Below are 19,110 nucleotides of genomic sequence, written 5' to 3'. Positions count from 1 at the left end.
CCGCGTGCCGGGCCTGCAGGGAATGAAGGGGACGACCAGGAACCGTGAGGTGCACGGGACGCAGGAGCGCAGTGGGCGCGGTGTTGATGCAGCCCCCGCGGTCTCCATCTCCTGGAGTTGGGCTGTGATGGCCACACATCTTTCTTACAGAAAAATCGACAACATACAAATTAAATGAAGAAGCATCACAGTTGAGCATTTGGAGACAACCTCCTATTTCTGCAGGACCCACGCGGGTGGGACGCGTTCCCTTCCCGGCTGGACGGGGCTCTCTGCAGCCTCTTGGTTGTCACGGGTGCTGAATCCATCTGCGCTCTTGTTCTCGCGGACGTAGAGACCGTGAGCTTTTCCCCCGGGCAGCGCACGCCGGACGTGGAGCGTGCTCCTCAGCGCACGTGACTGCTGGAGCAGGGAGGACACACGCCCCGATGGCCGGGGTACTGGCCATTTAGGGGCTCCTGCCTGTCGGGGCCATTCCCGGAGCTGGCGGTCCAGAGAGCCGTGGCCGCGAGCTGCAGCCGCGTGAAGGCACGGCTGGTGGCTGAGGTCTGAGGGAGGGAGAGCTGTGCCCGCTTCTGACGGGCAGTGTGTGGCCACTCGTGCGGACCAGGACGGCGGCCACCAGCCCAGGTGTGACCGTCCCCCTCCACTGAGGGTTTGTGGGCCGAGGTGCCCGCACGCAGCCTCAGCAAGACAGCGCTGATCAGGAGCCTTTGCAGGGGCTGGAGGCGGCCTCCACCTGGACCCCCAGGTCTGCCTCCCAAAGCCCACTCCCCTGGAGGACCTCTGCCAGCAAGCCTCACATCCGTCCCGTGTCCCTGAGGCACGGCCAGGATGACTTCATGGCAGATTTACTGCCACATCTCTTGGCTCTGCTCGTCCTCTCTGATCCTCTGAGCCCCCCGACGTAGCTGTGGTCACTCCTGTGCCCCCAGGAGCCTTCTCCGGGCCGGCTCTCCGCTCACGGTGTTCCCTCACATTCTGGCCTTCGCTTGTCGAGACCAGAGGAGGGGGACATGGGTCCAGGGCCGAATGGTCTGAGTGCAGTCCTGTCCCGGCCGCGGACCACTTGCTCTGTGACCCTGGCACGTCCCCTGAACCTCTCTCTCCTCCAGTTTCTCTGAGAACGGACTCATGGGACAGCCCCGAGTCCCAGTCCCTTTCTGCAATTCCAAAATCCAAAAAGCGCTTGAAAAGCAATTTGATTTTTTGGGAGTTTGGTGCCAAAACTCACTTGGCAGCAAACTCGTATCTGAGCTGACGTGAAGTTATTTGTGGCTTTGTTTATCCTGCTTCGCCTGACTAGTCGTACGTTTTGATTTGGAAATTGTGGTGTTTCGTATGGGGCACCGCTTAGAGCCACCGCGGGGCACATGGTGGAGAGAGGGGGCATAAATCCCATCATTAAATCCCCCCATCCTGGATTCTGAACAGCAAGCACATGACAGATGCTGCTGCTGATGGTGATGATGTGCGGCCAGTCCGACCCCGCTGTCCTCCCTCGGCAGAGAGGAGAGTGGGAGGCTTTCTCCTTGACCCGGTCGGGAGCATTGACGTTCCCACCACGTGGGTCAGAGCCGTGCACTGTCCTGTCCCCACCTCATCCCCCTACGGGCCACGTCCCCAGAACACGGGAGGCAGACGAGGGAGAGGCCGGGAGCTAACCCAGGCACAGCCGTTTGCAAATCCCTGCTGGCCAATTATTTACACCCGATTCTCTTCCACCTCCTTCTTTGCAGGAGTTTGTTCAATTAGCAAAGAGACTGGTTCGTGATCCTGCGCTGGAAAAAGAAATTGTGGCCAACGGAAGGGAGTACGTGAGAAGGTATCACTCATGGCAGGCGGAAAGAGACACCTATCAGAGCCTCGTCCAGACCCTCGAGGGAAGCATCGAGGAGTGAGGGCGCTCGCCGGGTGTCACGTGCCCACCCGGGGCCACCGCGGACGCACGGCCCTGGGTGAACACCAGAGACAGAGTTCTGGGCCAGTGGGGCCGGTCCGGTCCAAATCACGCCAGTTTCAATGGAATCATCGATAAACAACGTCAGTTATAAGGCAGAACCTCATCCAAAACCTGTCAGGGCTTCCAGAGAACATCCCAGACGTGTCTACCAGATCAGCTCCTGGGGGCTCCTGGGGGCTCCTAGGGGCCAGGCAGGGGGAGGCGGGGAGAGAGCGGTGTTAGCCGCTACGGGACTTAGGGGCAAGCCGCGCAGCACAGACACGTCCCACCTGCCTTCTGATGACCTGTAACTCATTGTTCAAAACCAGCAACTAAAGTCCAACGTGTCCACCGAAAGGAGTCCACAGAATAAAGTGTGTCGCCGTCAGCCCACGGACTCAGCCGCTGTGTGTTCATGTTGTGAGCAGCATCCAAGAGAAACCCCCCCACCCCAGTCCCAGCCCTGAACACACAGGTACTGATGCCCGAGCATCTCCTGAAGGGGGTTTATGCACAATCACCAAGTTAATGCCAAAGTGTAGACGTGAAACCGTGCTTTTCCACAGCATTGTACACGGCTCCAGTTTCATTCTCAGTTAACTCTATGTTTCAACGTTTTGTTACCGGTTTCAGTTTGCTGAGGTCCAGGTTTGAATGATCCAGGAGTAGGTCTCCAGAGAGTACCGAGATACCGTGACCTCCGAATACGGGGGAGGAGGGGGAATGCACAGAACGGGGTGCCGAGATACCGTGACCTCCGAATACGGGGGAGGGGGGGGAATGCACAGAACGGGGTGCCGAGATACCGTGAGCTCCGAATATGGGGGGAATGCACAGAACGGGGTGCCGAGATACCGTGAGCTCTGAATACGGGAGAATGCACAGAATGGGGTGCCGTGTTTTGCCGCAGAGAGGTGCCGCCTCCCCTCGGCTTCTGGGCCTGCCTCTCGGGTTAGCTCCGCCCTTGCCCCTTCCCCACTATCCCCGGGGTGGTGATGCCACAGGGCCTGCTGGATGGGCAGCTTCCTGGGATCTTCAGCTTTTCCGAGCAGACTGTGCGGGCTCACCTGGCAGCCGGTGCTTGGAGCTGAACCTGCCTGCCTGTCACTGATCCATAGCTCTCAACGGTGTCCGGAGAGTTGCCCTTTATGCATTTTTCCTGTGAAGACACAGTGTCTTCTTCTTCCCACTCCTTGTGTCTCCCCACGGCCCACCCTCACTTCCCTTCTGACCCAATGTCCTCTTGGAAAGTCAGGGGGCCCGTGTGGGGATGACACACGGAAGGCCTCCCTACCCAAAATCCTGGTGCCCGGCCACATTCCTGACCGGTCACATCAGCTCTCGGGGTTGATGTTGGGTCCAGCGACCCAACATTGCCGCCAAGACTGACGGGACAGCTACTGCCTTAAAGGGTCCATCTGAATAGGGACCGGAACTTCACAGAAAACGAACATCTGAGAAGAGGCTAGGTGATGAGTTTGTATTGAAAAGTGAATCCAGAATGAAGAAGGCGGGTTAAATTCGCCTGATGTTTAACACACTTGATTTATGCCGGCAGAATTGAAACTCTAAGTGCAGGGCCAAGAAAAAGTTCCCACCAACAAGTAAATAACAAGCAAGACAATGCCCAGGACTTGGTCAGTGCTATGCAGAGCTTCTCCTTCCTCTGGTCTGCAGTGTCTGTCCTGTGGTCTTTGGAGACTGTCTCACCCTTGCCAGCTACCTGGTTCTAAGCCGCCAGGGACCCTGCCTATGGTTCAGGTCGCTCCCCAGCACCTGTCCATCACTTTCAGGAAACCCCTCATCTCCCACAAGATGTGCAATTTTACTTCTCAGTTGATTTCCAAAGGTCGTGGCATTTAAACTCTTTGACCATGAAATAGTAAGAGGGACCAAATCTACACAGGTATAGAGAACAAGAGGATGTCACTTGGGATTACACCTGGTTGTACTTGACCAGAAATTCAAGGTAACAGTGGTGTAAGCAGGAAAGAAATGTGTGTTTTCTCTCCCAAGTTCAGGGATTAACAGCATGTGTGGTGTTCCCGGGGGCAGGAACTCAGACCCTCCATCCTCTTGTTCCTCCACCCTCAGGACATGGCTGTCTCTACCTCACACAGCAGTGTGGCTGCCCACGCGCTGCCATCACACCTGATTTCCAAGTTGCAGGAGGGTAGAAGGAAGGCAGGAACAGAGATTTACTCATCTCGTTTCTTTCAGGACAATTCCCACCTCTAGTCACACACTGTGTCCCACACCCAGTTGCAAGGGACACTTGGAAATGCAGGCTTCACTCCAAGCAGCCATGCACCCAGTTAAAAACCAGGGGTCCACTATCAAGAGACAAGCAAGTTGCACATCAAGAGACAGTCTGCAGGTGTCGTGGCCATCGAGATAGGCTGGTTGTAGGCTCTGCAGCCCCAGGCATCCTACTTATTACTAACCACTGGGTACCTTTTAATGCCAAGAGAAGTGTTTTCCACAAGGTTTTAATTTACTTTTAAGGCCATCCAGACACGGCTCACCTTCCCTCCCCAAGATCTCATTTCTATACAAGCTCTCAGCCACTGCAGTGTATCCATTAGTACTTCTCACCCTGCAGCATCTGAATTAAAGACTGAGTCAAAGATCACATGGGTTTTTCACTTGAATCTCCTACTAAAAAATGTTCATTCCCACTGGGAGATGCCCGACAGACCCTGGAAGACACAACAAAGCGAGGAAGTGTACTGACGATGTATATGTGATCTCGGCCACTCTGGAAGTTCTCATGGTCACCCGGGACGCATAAACAGGTCACTGTTCACGTTGCAAGGTCTTGGGAAACTGAACTCTTTTTGGGAGGGATCCATGAGTCAGAGTTTGGTGAGGAACAAAGGAAGAATTTACATTTATCAGAAGATACAGCGAAGTTCCTTCTTGCTTCCTGTTTGGCCTCTACAAATAGTGTTTAAAACAAAAATCCTTTGTGGTCAAAGTTATCGGTGGGAACTCCCCGCGTGCGGCCTGCTTGAGCGTGATACGCCGAGTCACGCACACAGGCAGGTGTGAGCACCGCCGCGTGAGGTTAGGGAAAGCCAGCCTCGGCAGGTCTGGTGATCAGATGGTCCCTGTTTTAGATGGCGAATTGAATCCCTAAGCAGGACGTGGGGAAACCCTCCCTGTTTCCCGGTGGGGGTGGTTTCCTTCTGTCTTCCTAAGGCCTAGGTAGCCACACCCCCTTTCTTCCAGTGAGGAGTTCCCGGGAGAGCAAAGCCAGGCCCCCTGCTCTTGCCCCGGGGCCTGGGGCCTCGCGGAGAACAAACGGAGCTCCCTCCCCCGCCTGGAGCCAAGCCACACAGAGCCCTCGGGGTCAGAGTCAGTGAGGACACAAGGGACAGAGCAGCGAAGCCCCAGGTTTCTCAGAACAGAAACCATGGCCAAGAGGAAGGACAAGTAGTTTCTAAGAGTATCTCACAGACTCTAAAGGAACCTCTGGCACAAGTGAATACAAAGAAGGTGGGGGTGTCCTTTAGTTCAAAGGAATGACCGCATCTTTATCTCTGGCCCCATCTATTTTAAAGAGATTATGTTACAATCTACTTTCAGACTCAGAGGTAGGCCTTGAAAATCCAGACTATGAAACGTCTTTCCAAAAATGTAAACAATTCAGCTAAATCACAAAAGCTTTCTCTGTAGAAAGGAAAAATGAGGGTGGTGCAGCCTTTCTCAGCAGAGGGCCTGGAATCACCGTGCACGGCCCAAAGCCTCTGCAATCAGACGGAGCGCTGGAAACGGATTTTCTTCTTTAGCATCTCATATAGAAATATGCTAAGTATTTACCCAAACCGGATTTTCTTCTTTAGCATCTCATATAAAAATATGCTAAGTATTTCCCCAAACCAGAAAGGTTAGCAACCAGAGGTCCCCCAAGAAACGGGAGCCAGGAGCCTAGTCATTCCGCGTGAGGAGCTTGACTTGGTTTTTGGTGCCCATGCCTCCATTTTAAAAATACCTGGAAAAACCGCTTACAAAGTCAAAAGATCTGCTGATTTCCAGCCACTGAGAAGGCTTCCTTCCCTCTGTCCTTTTCTGGCCCCTCTTCCCGCACCTCTAGACGCATTTAGAGGCTCAGCAGGCATATCAACAACTGTGACTGGAAAGACACCTGCATTTGTGACTTGGGTGGGTTGTCACTGACAGCGAAGGTCAGGTGAACCCCCATGTCCCAGGCGCGGTGCTCAGTGCGGGTAACAGCGACCTTCCCCAAAGCCCCAAGCTCCCGGAGAACAACAGAGGTTAAGAGATGTCCCCGACTTTCACGTTCCGGAAAGGACTTACTGCAGAGGACCCCCTTCCCCACACGACTGGGGTGCACTCAAAGCCAGCGCACCTGTCACTGAATCCCCGCCCGGTCTCATCGGGGATGGGCTGACGTGCTTTTCCCCACTGATCAACCAGACCACATGCCTGCTCGCCACGCTGTGTCCAAGCTTCCCTGTCCTTCCTGGGCCTGTCCCATCTCCGCTGAACCAGCAGACCACCCCCCATCACCACCACATCCCCCATCCCATTCTTTCCAGCCTTGTGGGCTCCTCCCCATAAAGTAGAAGCCCGTATGCTGAAACCCACAGCTGCCTACAGCTCTGATGGTCAGAGTGTCCTCTCTGTTATCAGAATCCTCAAGAATCCTCTCGGAGAAAATCCCTCTGTACTAAGCAGGATTTGTTCCCCATCAGGCAGTGCCTTCTCTGCAATATCCAGTGCTCACAACAGCCCCGTGATCTCACTGTCTCTCCCTGTCCCTCTGATGCTACATGGGACCGTCTCCATATCCCATCCAGCATCGTCCAAGGTATGCTAAGGGTCGGACAAGTGTTCCACCCAGGTCAGAGGGAGCTGAAGGGGGGCAGAATATGCGGCCCCAAAATATGCCCCTTTGGTGCCTGGATTATTTTGAGCTGGAGACCACTGGAGACGAACGGATGCAGAAAGAAGGCTTCTGGAGCTTCCCTTATCTGACTAAGAGCAGACACTTCTGAGAAATGAGGTTGGCCATAAATCCCCCATCCCCGGGGAGTTTTACAGCCGTGGAAAAGCCGAAGAGTGAGAGTCAAGTGGCCCGCACAAATGAACTTTACTAAATAACCCTTATCTACCTCGAGTTCCCTTGTATATTTACCTTCCCACACTTCATTGCCCAAGAAGCTCAAAACCCTTCTCCTTCAGTCTTGTCACTTCTCCACAAATGTATTGCCCTTTGTTCAAATGGGCTTTGTAAAAGACTCCAGGTCTGAGCACCACTTTGGGGTGCTCATTTTATTTCTGTGAGCCCCCCCCAGATATGCATAAGAAATAAACCCTTTCTTCCTCTTCATGGGACTTGATTTGCAGGTCCTCAGTCACAGAACAAACAAGGGATTTTCCTTCCCTCGGAGCCATCAGATTTAACATCAGCACATTTATTTGAAATGAGTTATAAAGTTAAAAATTGTTATTTCTTAATAAGTAGAATGGAGATGGAATTTTGATCAATAGGACTTAAATACTTAAATAAGACTTGTTTCTAGAATATTTTAATAGTTTGGAAACAGCTATTCTTTGAATAACCTCATAAGCTGAGATTCTGCCTTTATGCAAATTTTTATTTATTTTTTGGTGGCAGAATAATATACCAACATATTAACTGATAAGTATATATTTTTTGCATGCACACACATGAATAATTCTTTATGCAAATAAGACCATTCTGAGCTTATTGCATTTGGGGATGGAGATGGGCACATCCACCACCAAAAACTGTAAGAAAGAGTCAAATCCTTGGCTTTCAGTTTCTGAGGAGGCTTTTGAATTTCCTGGGAGAGAAAATAAGTCTTAAAAACTGAAGCTTTTGAATCACAAAGCAGGAGTGTTTGAAACAGAAAGGCTCTAACGTTCAAAATGCAAGGTCTGGACAAGTATCAGAAGCAAAATCCTGAAGGACCGGAGGCATGTATTACTTATCAGAATAGAAAGAATTGGATGAGGAGTCAGGTGATTGGGCTCCTGGAGGGAGAGGGCCTGGAGCAGAGCCTGAAGCTGGATGCAGGAGGGGGATGTGGAGCCCTGCTGCCCATCCTCCACCTTGCCTGGGGCGTGAACTAAATTCCAGACCCTCCTCCTGGAGCCCCTGCAGGGTGGTGGGCCATATGCTGGTCCGCAGCGACATTGGAGCAGGAAAGACGTGACCTTATATAGTGTTTGTTCTAAAACTCGTGCATTAACAGAAGCTCTGAGGTAGGGTAAAACCAAGGCATCAGCTAGATGGATTTTCCTCACAGGTCCCGAGAGGAGGGGGCATGGCCTGCCTCCAGGGCCCCAGGGGAGCACCAGGGGAGGCAGCGGGAAGGGGGTGAGCGTGGGCAAGAGCCTTTACTGTGGCCTTCACACACAGGAAGGAACGGGCTAACCAGGGGCAGCAGGATTAGGGCTGGCCAGTATGGGTGATTTCCGAGGGCTCTGGGACATAGCAGCAGTCTCTGCTTGTTGGCACTCATGGGATCAAGCCAGAGGGAGAGGGAGAGCGCCCTGAGTGTGAGAGCCCAAAAGGAGGGTGGTTGGGGTGTGCCTCCAGATTGGTTGGGGGGGTGGGGTGGCCAGGGAGGCAGGAGGTCAAGGCAAGGTGGCTCAGGCATATCACTGGCTTGTCCAGAACAAGGCAGGTCCACATACGCACGGAGGACCCATGTTAAAGCATCAAATTTACCAAAGCTAGGAACATGGCTAATACAGCACCAGGGACCAGGGAGGAAAGGAGGGGGGCGGCGACGCTGAAATGGATGAGTTTGAACCTGATCTGCAAGGTTCTAAGAACAATCCCAGATGCTATAGAGAGCTCACTATGTGCCAGGCGTGATTCTGGGTGTTTCCTGTTGATTTAGCCTCACCATAATCCTAAGAAACAAGTATTCTTATGATTCCCATTGTACATATGAGGAGACCTAGGTGTGAGGAGGCAGAGGAAAGGTGGAAGGGACAAGCTTGCGGGGAAGTGAGCAGATCAAGCATGGTTAGCAATGCAGCAACGGGAGGAGGAGGGCTCCGTGCGGTCTGACTTGCAGCAGACGCTGGGAGGCGCCCTTCTGATTCCCCTCCAGGAGGGAGGCCCGGTGCTCCCATTCCTCGGAAACTGCAGGCAGACCCCTCCACCTTCTCTGGTGATGGCCTGAGCCCTGAGAGTCCCTTCCTTTTCTTCCAAGACAGTCTCTGTGTTGGCGTCTGCCTCCTGGGAACCTCAACCTGGGACAGTTCCAGAACGGTAACGTCGCACCTAGCTTGCACCTGATTCCTGACCTGAGTAAAGTCTGCAGGCGCCACATGCAACTTTCCACACCTGGTGCAAACTCGTCTTGCTTGAGAGAGTGGAAAATGCCTCTTACTCCGTGAGCGCGGAATCTTCCCGAACTCTCATTCAGAAAAACACTGTGGAGGAAACGCGGGGTCCTGCTCGACCGGCTCCCCCTATGGAGGAATGAGGAGGAGCCCCTAGGATCCATGCCACTGGAGAAAGTGTTAGAAATTGTAAAATACAATCAGGTAAAACCATACACATTGTGGTGGCGCTGCTCTATGACAAAGATCATTTTTTATTATCTGATTTTGCAGAGTTCTACATGTGTGGGTCCTAAATTTTATATATATATATATATATATATATATATATACATATATATATATATATACATATAAAATACAATGTACACTCTCTTCCTCTGACCACAATCAGTTGGTCCAGGAATGAACATTTGAACCACGACAGGCAATCAGAATCTTTCTCTGAGAATTTTGAGCTGGGAAGAAGAGGGGAAAATGCAACAAATGGAAAAGAGCAAAATGAGAAACGGAGAGAGACAGGGACAAAGACAGAAATAGGGACAAGGACAGAAACAGAAACAGAGACAGTGACAGGGACAGAGAGACAGGAAAAGGGATAGAGACAGAAACAGGGACAATGACAGGACAGAGACAGGGACAGAGACAGTGACAGGGACAGAGAGACAGGAATAGAGACACAGACAGAAACAGGGACAGAGACCAGGATAGAGAAAGAGGGGTTTTAAAGGCGTTCAATTCCCAGATGCTGGTTCCAGCCCTTTGGTTCCAAGTGACACCCTTATCCTTAAAACAAATTCTCTCTTCTGTTTCTCTTATTTTGGGTTGAACTGCAATGAAAAGAGGCTTGTAATTACCCCATGACCATGGGTGCCCAAGGCTATTTGGAAGACTGTATTGTCACTGGAACAGGGCACCGGCAGGTGGAGTTCAGTCGGGCTTAGCGCTGGGTGCGTCACCCTTCACCGAATCCTGGGGTCTGGTCCAGACCACTCACTGAGAACCCTGTCGTGCCCTTTTCAACCTTTGTCAGAGCTGCTTGGTAGGGACCCACCAGCTGTGAGACTTCCAGCAAGTGGACTCACTGTGGGTGTCAGAGGATGCTAAACGCAGGCCCAAATCCGCTCTTTTTGCTTACTACCAACCCCGATTTCGTTCAAGGAGGTGATGTGCCCAGCTAAAAACACAAACCATGAGTCCAAGTTCTATGCAGAATTTTGCAGGTGTGACATTACAAGAAACAGACGGCTTCTGCCCTTTATATTCCCCCTTTATGTTCAGAACTCAGGCACGATGCTTGGCACTCCAGCAGCCATCTTGCCAGCATGAGGATGGTAGGAAGGCGGCAGCAGGGATGCTCCTGAAGGGTATCTAGAGGGTCTGTTTCCACGGCTGCAGTAACCCTTCTGTTTTTTAAAAAAATCCCGTCATATTTTTAAACTTCTTGTCATACAGAATGTTGAACACACACAAAAGCAGACATAACAATATAATGATCTGCCCACGTAGCCACCACCCATCCCCAACAACATACTTTATCAGTCAGGGTCCCAAAGGAAACAGATGGTCACTCCAACTTTGAGAAGAGGGCTATTTATACAGGTTCGGGCAGAGCATGGGAAAGCCACCCTGAGGGGTGCGTCTCTTTACCTGAAGGAGCAGGGAGGGGGGGATGACCAGACCCCGGAGAGGACCCCCGGCAGGAGCTGCAGCCTGTAGTGGGGGCACACAGCCCGGCTGCCATGGTTCCCTGCAGGGAGCAGTACTGCACCCTGGCCCCGCGGCAGAGCCCAGCTGGAAGCACAGGTAAGCAAGCCCGGGGCGGAGCGTGCACAGACAAGAGTGTGTGCAGGGGCATGCGGACGATATCCAGCTCCATTAGTTCTGAGGGCTGCCGTAACAAATGAGCACAAATATAAAACATGTATAAACAGAATATATATTTAATGAATTTGTTATGATTTGTAAATTGTAATGATTTATCATTGATTGCAAACATTTATAAAATAATTAATATGCATTTATAAATTCATAAATAAAATAATAAAAATCAAAATGATCTATACTTTAAAATGAAATTAACTTACTAATTTTACTAATGTAGTTAAAAATATCTATAAATAAAAATTATAATTAAAAATTAAGTTATATCTACCATTATTTTTAGATTTAACCAAATATATAAATATAAAAAGATTATTAATTTTATTAATTATAGTAAAACTAGTAAAAAGAAAAATTTTATCTACAGCTATATATTATATATACATACAATTACATATATTATATATATAATATATAATATATATACACATACACTAGCAATTTCACTTTCTGGAATTTATCCTTAAAACATAATCAGGGGTAATTAAAAAGATTTATGTAGAGGGTAAAGCCATCACAGCGTTAATTGTAATACCTAAGATTTCAAACAATGCAAATATCCAGAAATAACCAATCAATTAATGAACCTATTACATGCTTATAACACAGGAATGTGTGCAACCTTTAGAAATTATATTATAAATGATGTACCTCGACAGGGAGAGAGAATCACCGTAGTACATGCAGTAGGACCTCAGTTTTACTAAAACTTAGGCATATACGCATAACCCGGAACTTGTAACGACAGGTACATGTACTGGAGTGATGAGGTTATGGGTGATATTTACTTTCTTAGGCATTTTTTCTGTGGCTTTCTAGTTTCCCGAAGTAAGCATGTATTATTTTGTTGTAGGTTAAAAACTGTTCAGCTTTTTTTTAAATGAAGGAAATGAAGCAGGGAAATTCATCACCAAGCCCCGACTCCTCCGTCTCTCGGTGACTATTTCCCAAGTCCCGCCAGGTCCAAAAACGAACATGCCGTGCCTGCATGTTATTTCTGGAACAAACCAGCCGAGGCATGACATAAAATGAAGGGCATCCTTCCCTCTGGTTTCCGGGTGTCTCACTGGAGCTGTCTCTTCAAAAACAGTCTTGAAATCATCAAAAGCTAATATCATGTTTTGTTGTAGTATTTCCCAGGGCTTCTGGTTTAAGGCTGTATTTTGATCTTCTTGGAAGTAGTTAAGGAAATGGTAGCAAAGCAGGAGATGGACATAAAAGTAGGGTGCATCCCAAACACAGTCTTGAAATCGAAAGGTGAACTATTCATTTCATACCCAGGCCAGCTCCTGACTTCCATCTGCGAGGGTTTTGAGGGGGGAGATCCGGATTCACTCTCCTGTCAGATATGGCGCGCTGTATGGCCAATTCACGTCCTTTCAACCCAGCTGAAATTACCCGTTTTGTGACTGTCAGCTTCTCAGCCATGTTCAGTGGGTAGAAGACACTCCCGTGTGAAGTCCTGACATTTGGTAGCAAGTGTGCTCAGTGGATTAATGGCAGACACTGGGGACACTGGCTTCAATTCACGGGACCGCAGAGTGATCTAAGCATCTAACAGCCAGCCCAGCAGCACCAAATTAACCAAATCTGAGCTCTCAGAGCTTAAATTTCCTTCCGCTATTTAATGATCTCAGTTACAAGAATTTGAAAGTCTCCCGAGAGGGAGGCTTTGTTTTTCCTGGTGGAGGGCAGGTGTGATGAACTGCACTGGGAAAGGAAGATAGCCTCCTTCTACATGAGCTGTTTGTAACTCCAGCCAACTCAAAAACATGTAATTAATACCTCATAATAACTGCGTACAAAAGCATCATCCATCTTTGGACTTTCTTGTCTCAGAGACAATGCTGCAGTTGGGGGAAAGCCGTTCTGGCTCATCTTTTTCGCCCATAACATTTCCATGAAAAAAACAAAGGAACAGTTTGTCAAGGGCTTGTTCCAGCGATGGAGGCTTCCATGTGGAAACCAACTATTTAATGCCTCAGCGGGCCCCGACGATTTTCCATTAAGTTGTCCAGTGTCATCTCATCATTCTGGGAAGGAGTCCCCTTTCTTCTGTTCTTCTGGGTCGGATGGAAGCCAGACACTCGACAGTCCACACTTGCCCCATCTCGGCGCCCCGCTTCGTGGTTGGGGAAGAATTCTCAGAGCTTGCTCTCAAGATGCATTATTTACTACTTTGCTCTTAACTGATTTGTGAGCACGACTTTCAATGCTTTGTTCTTTCAAAATGGACACTGGGTGATGGTCCCCAGGCCTGCTTTGGGCTCCCAACTGCCATCTGCTCTGATCTCATCCCTCATAGGGGATTCGCACACGTAGCCACGCCTGCGTGGTCCCAACAAGTAACTGTTGAGCACTTAGTATGGGCCAGACCCTGTTGGAGACACTGGGGACTATAGCCATGAAGCTCTTTGCCCTCACGAGTGGTTATATTCTGGTGGGCAGAGTCAAGCCATACACCAGCACACAAATCCATCTATAAAAGGATGTTTTCAGGTGGTGGTAAGTGTGGCAAGGAGACAAAACAGGGCTTGAGAGTGGCCCGGGTCTGGGTGAGCAGGGCGAGCTTTGTGGGCCCTGGGTCAGGGAGGGGCACTCACTGAGGTGGGGATGATGGGAAGGACGGAGGTTTGCCAGCAGCTGGGGAGGAAGCTACGCAACGCAGGGAGAGTAAATGCCAACGCACTGGGGTGGAAGGGAGCCCCCGCACCCGGAGAGCCGGAGAGGCGGCCGCTGGGGGTGGAGCTCACGAGCAAAGCGCAGAGCGATGGCGATGAGCTTGGGTCTCAGGTGGAATACAGGGAGCAGAGCGGGTGCAGGGGGAGACAAGCCATAGTGGAGGTTTGTGGAGGAAGGCAGGCGGGGGAGCAGAGAAAGGGACAACTTAGGGCGTACCTCGGGGATGGGACTGATGGAGTGTGGTGTTACCCAGATGTGGAGGGCACAGTCAGGGGTGCCCCCTCTGCTTCTGCTCTGGCAGCTGGAGCGGCGGGCGTGGAGGGGGCCCTGAGCCTGCCCGCTGCCACCTGATGCCCTCCCCCCAGGCCACGGGACCTTGGCTGTATGAGGGACGGCCCTTTACCCAGCTGACTGTCCACACGTTCTGGCTTCTCTTGACCACGCAACCAAGTCCCAGTCGATCAGAAAAAAGCATTAGCCCTGGGAGGAATTTCCAGAAAGATCTCTCACGGGAAGCAGCCCCAGAGCCTCACCTCCTCTTCTGGTTGCTTGGAACGATTTTATGTGATAGTCGGAGCTCCAGAGTTCACTTGTGGCCTTGAGGTGGAAGCCTGGGTCCCTGGTGAGTCCGTGGGTCCCCACACAGCTTCTGCTGTGTGAGCCATCAGAGGCGTTTTGTTTTTCTGCTGCTGCCCTTTTTCCACGCAGCTGCACCTACTGGGGGGGACGGAGGTAGCGAGCACATCCTGAGAGTCTGTTTGGGCAGGGTGTTACAGATGCCCTCCAGACAACCAGCTAGAGGTGTCAAGGGGAGATTTATGTACACGAGACTGCAGTGTGGGGTTAATTAGTTAGTTATCAATCCTGATACAGCACAATAGGAAATAAGTCTGCTTTTCATGTCCTACAAGAAAATCACTTCTTCATCAGCTTTGCAAAATCAAAGAACAAGGACTGTCTTTCAGGAAATGTTCCAAACCAACAATAGCTGGGTCTCGCTTCTCCTAATGGGTTCAGTTTGCGCTCGAGGCCCGGGTAGGGTCCCTCTGTGGCTTGTGGGTCCCAGGCCAGGCTATGGGGGTGGGGCGGGGCGGGGCGGGGCCTCCTGCCAACACCCGCCCCTGTGGCCCCTAGGCTTTCGAGAAGTGCCAGAGCAACAGCCTGGCCGCTGGGGGCTCTGCTACAAGGGTCACTGTGACCGAGAAGGACAGGCTCCAGGCAGATGTCTGCTGCCTGCACTGTGGGGCTAGGCCTGTTTCTACAGAGATCTCAGCGAGGCTGTCGCCATTGGGAAAAGCAGTCATTGCAGACTCTCCTGTGCTTCCCGGGCACCAAGCACCAGCCCTTAGCCAGCCTACAGTAGCCACCTGCTTCCAGCTGGGCTGCAGGGGCCTGGGGTCCACGTGCTGATGGCACCCCAGGGCAGCCGAAGTTCCCGGGACCTGAGAGCAGCCCCCCGGCGTCTCACTGAACAGGCACAGTGGTCCCACCTCTGAGGTGCCAGGAGGACACAGAGAGGGGAAGGACGTGCCCAAGGTCACACAGCTGGCTAAGGGTGGGGGTGTGGGACCCACAGCAGTCCTACAACGTGCAGACCATGTTGTCAGGCCTTCAAGAGAGAGGGAACAGAGGGAAGAGAAGGGTCTGTGGCGAGTGCTTTTCTGGGGCTGCGCACAGCACGTGTTCTCTACAGAGAAACAAGGGTGGGCATCCGTCAGACACAGGGGGCATTGTTATGGCTGTTCTAGATCTACAGGGCTTCAGGGAGATGGGAACCAAGGGGATGGGTATCTCTTCATAAGGCACGTCTTCTACCAGCTTTCTGGATAAAGGTCATTTATAGTTTAAGCTTAATTTAATCAAGTTCTAGCAGACATAGTGGGTCTGAACTATTTTCAGAGACTACTTATGCCACAAAAAGGTCCAAGTTATTACCAGGGCCCTGAGGAAATTAAACGAGAACCAATAACTTTAATCTAACGTCAGTGATGCAGCAGAATTTATGCGTGCAAACAGGCTCACCCATGCTCAGCTAGCTCAGCCTTGCACAGAGAAACATTGCCCCCACGGGCTTATGGGAGCTCCTGTAGCTTCTCCTATCCTTGGACTGAACTGCAAATGCCAATATGTAACATTAATATCAGCTACTGTGTATTTTATTTTTTAAAAGTTAATTTATTTCCAGAGAGCACGCCTGCGAGAGAGTGCAAGTGGGGGGAGGGGCAGAGGGAGCCGGAGAATCTCACGGAGCCCGATGCGGGGCTTGATCCCAGGACCGGGACATTATGACCTGAGCCGGAACCAAGAGTAGGACACTCAACCCACTGAACAACCCAGACGCCCCTACTACCTATTTTAAAAATAGGTTTGAAGGCATGAGGATGAAAGGTAAAGCACAGGGAGCATACTCAACGGTACTGTGATCGTGTTGTGTCGGGACAGGTGGGGGACCAGTGGTCACCACACTTGTGGCGAGCTGACTTAGCACAATATACAGACCTGTCCGATCACAATGTTGTACACCTGAAACTAATGTGAAGTTGGATCAACTATACTTCCGTTAAAAAAAAAATGGTTTGTAGTTCCATAAGACCAGGCATAGTTTTCACATATATTAACCTTTTTTTTTTTTTTTTAAGTGCTGGAAACCAGAAGCACATCTCCTGCATTAGTTCACTTAGTCCTTCTATCCATACTGTGCGGCATGAGCTATGACTACTGCCCATTGTGTGGATAAGGAAACTGAGGCACGGCGAGTGGATAACTCACCCGAGCTCTGGGGCTCAGACGTGCAGTCTGGTTCTGGGGACCACCACCTCAGCCACGTGCTGGGCTCCTTCTTGGTGGAATTGGGGAGGCTGATTTTCAAACTAATTAGGAAGCATCTGCCCCCATTCCCATCGGCACTGGTTCCTACAGCCGCTAGAACAAATGACCACACACTCAGTGGCCTAAAGCAGTTATCTTCGAACAGTTCTGGACTCAGAAGTCCTAACATCAAGGTGTTGGTAGAGCTGCCCTCATTCTGGAGGCTCTCGGAGAGAATGATTTCCTTTCCTTCCCAGTGTGAGGGGCTGCCCACAGTCCTTGCCTTAGGGACCCTTCCTCCGTCTTTGAAACCAGCAGCTCAGCATCTTCTGACCTCACCTCTCCTCTCCCCGTGAGCCCGTGTCCCTCCTGCCAGAATCTGTGAGCACATGGGCCCCCTGGGTGATCCGAGACCATCTCCTTGCCTCAAGATCCTGAACTTAATCACATCTGCTAAGTCTCATTGGGCCATGGAAGGCAACATATCCATCCACAGGCTTCAGGGATTAGGATGTGGACTTTTGGGGGGGTGTTCACATTCTATTGACCACATCATCTAAATCAAGAGCTGGGAGAGACGCCTGGAACTAATCTGATTCACCCACATTCCTGGCTTCTGCAAACCCATTTGCGCTGTGTCATTCTGAGATTCAAGCAGTAAACCCATGTGATCAGCTGCGCTTCTACTCGATGGACGGTTATTAAGTCCTACAGTGCACATTCGTGACCACATCTTGCACTGAGTGGGTTCTTAGTAAGATTTTGTGGAATGTGAGTGATAAGTGACAGCCTGAACATATATTGTTCACCTTTGTTCCAGGCATGGTTCTGTCCTGTTAATATGAACCTGCACATTCTGGAGGAAGGCAGGAAAGCCCTCTCTGTGGTGTGAACGTATTACAGAACTTCCATTTTTGCTAAGCCTATTCACTTTTCCCATTATTTTCAAGGTTTGCAGTCTATAGAAATAACTCCCAATGGTGTTGGGCTTCTAATTTCAACTTCCGTAGATGACTGTTTCCCTGGGAATAGGAGCAAAGATTAAAATTGGGCCTGAACAGTTGGAATTTATCAGGTGTCAATGAACCATTTCCTTCAATCGCCCTTCTGAAAGCCTATTTGCTCTTTTCCACACTTTGGCTTTCATTAAAATGATCAGCAAAGGTTTCAGAGGGGAGTCCAGATGGAGAGGTGCTAAGACCGCAAACATGGTCTCAGTGCCTTGCCAACACGAGAGTCTCGTCTCCCCGCTCCTGGCGGGGAAGCACCGTCTGGCCTTTGACTTACTTTGGCCAACAGAATGCAGCAGAACCAGTGTCTTGTGAGTTCTGGGTCTGGACCCCAAGAAGGTTTGCACTCTGCTGATGGCTTTCATGGGAACCTCCCAAACCACCACATGAATGAGCGCAGACCAGCCTGCTGGGGGATGAGAGCCCTCTTGGAGCAGAGGAACCATTCCAGCTGAGCTGCCCCGCACCATCCGGCGCAGCCGACCAGGCAGCCGAGCGCAGACCTATGAGCCAGCCCAGCCACAATCTGCATGCTATTCAGGAGCAACAATTATAATAATTAAATCAACCACTAAAATAAATTATAGGGGCACCTGGGTGGCTCAGTCGGTGAAGCGTCCGCCTTTCGCTCAGGTCATGATCTCAGGGTCCTGGGATGGAGTCCCGTATCAGGCTCCCTGCTCAGTGGGAAGCCTGCTTCTCCCTCTCCCTTTGCTCCTCCCCCTGCTCATGCTCACACATGCTCTCTCTCTCAAATTAAAAAAAAAATCTTAAAAAAAAATTATAATTAGAAACTATATCATGTATTACAATTAATAAATGACAATAAAAACTACACCATTTCATTTTTATGTCACGGACATTTGGTCAGGTCTGTTATGCAATAACAGGTGAACAAAATAGAAGGTAAACTTTGCAGGAGCTCCTCGGGCTAGATCTCAATGAATCACTGAGACGCTGCAATGTTGCTGTCAACATTTTCAAGCACCGTATTTTTTATCTAGTTCTCATTCAGAGGTTGGGACGTGATCTAAATGAGTCAACATTTGAGACATATCATAAGAAAAGCCCAAATCTGATGTCCTTCAAGAAAACAAAACTGTCGATGCTGAGTGTGCCTTCCCCAGGGGCAGGGATGCAGGGAGCGGCTCCTGCCCGCTGCTGTACATGCCTCCACCCTGCCCGAGTTCTGAGCCCGACTCCCCACGGCAGAGCTCAAAGCACGGTACAACCACGCGGGACATCGGCGCTCTGACCTCTGGCCCGCCTTGCTCATTTAAGGTCGTGCGTTCCGTGGCCAGGCTGCTCTGTATTGAGACCCAATGGTGCCACCCGCCGTCCGTAGTGGCAGGTACGTTGCTCGGACTGCTTCATGCCTCGGTGCCTCATCTGTAAAATGGGGATATGCAGGTAACCTACTTTACAGGCTTGTTG

At 50.6% G+C, this 19,110-nt stretch overlaps 1 protein-coding gene across 3 annotated transcripts in view; it reads left to right on the top strand.

Moving 5' to 3' along the window:
- GLT1D1 (glycosyltransferase 1 domain containing 1) overlaps positions 1-2,434 on the top strand; it is an 85,110-nt gene extending 82,676 nt beyond the window's left edge. The window contains exon 12 of one of the 3 annotated variants that reach the window (XM_045887849.3): positions 1,740-2,434. In XM_045887849.3, the coding sequence (XP_045743805.1) occupies positions 1,740-1,901 (162 nt within the window). In that variant the 3' untranslated portion in view covers positions 1,902-2,434. The remainder of the gene's footprint in view (positions 1-1,739) is intronic. The other 2 variants (XM_054510579.2, XM_045887850.3) reach the window with 2 other exon arrangements.
- Positions 2,435-19,110: the final 16,676 nt, after the last annotated feature.

This window comes from Mirounga angustirostris, unplaced genomic scaffold, assembly GCF_029215605.1.
Source record: "Mirounga angustirostris isolate CCGP_5_RB_7025 unplaced genomic scaffold, mMirAng1.0.hap1 SCAF_14, whole genome shotgun sequence".
Classification (NCBI taxonomy): Eukaryota; Metazoa; Chordata; class Mammalia; order Carnivora; family Phocidae; genus Mirounga; species Mirounga angustirostris.
Note: the sequence above shows the minus strand (reverse complement) of the source record. Positions and strands in the feature narration are given on the sequence as shown.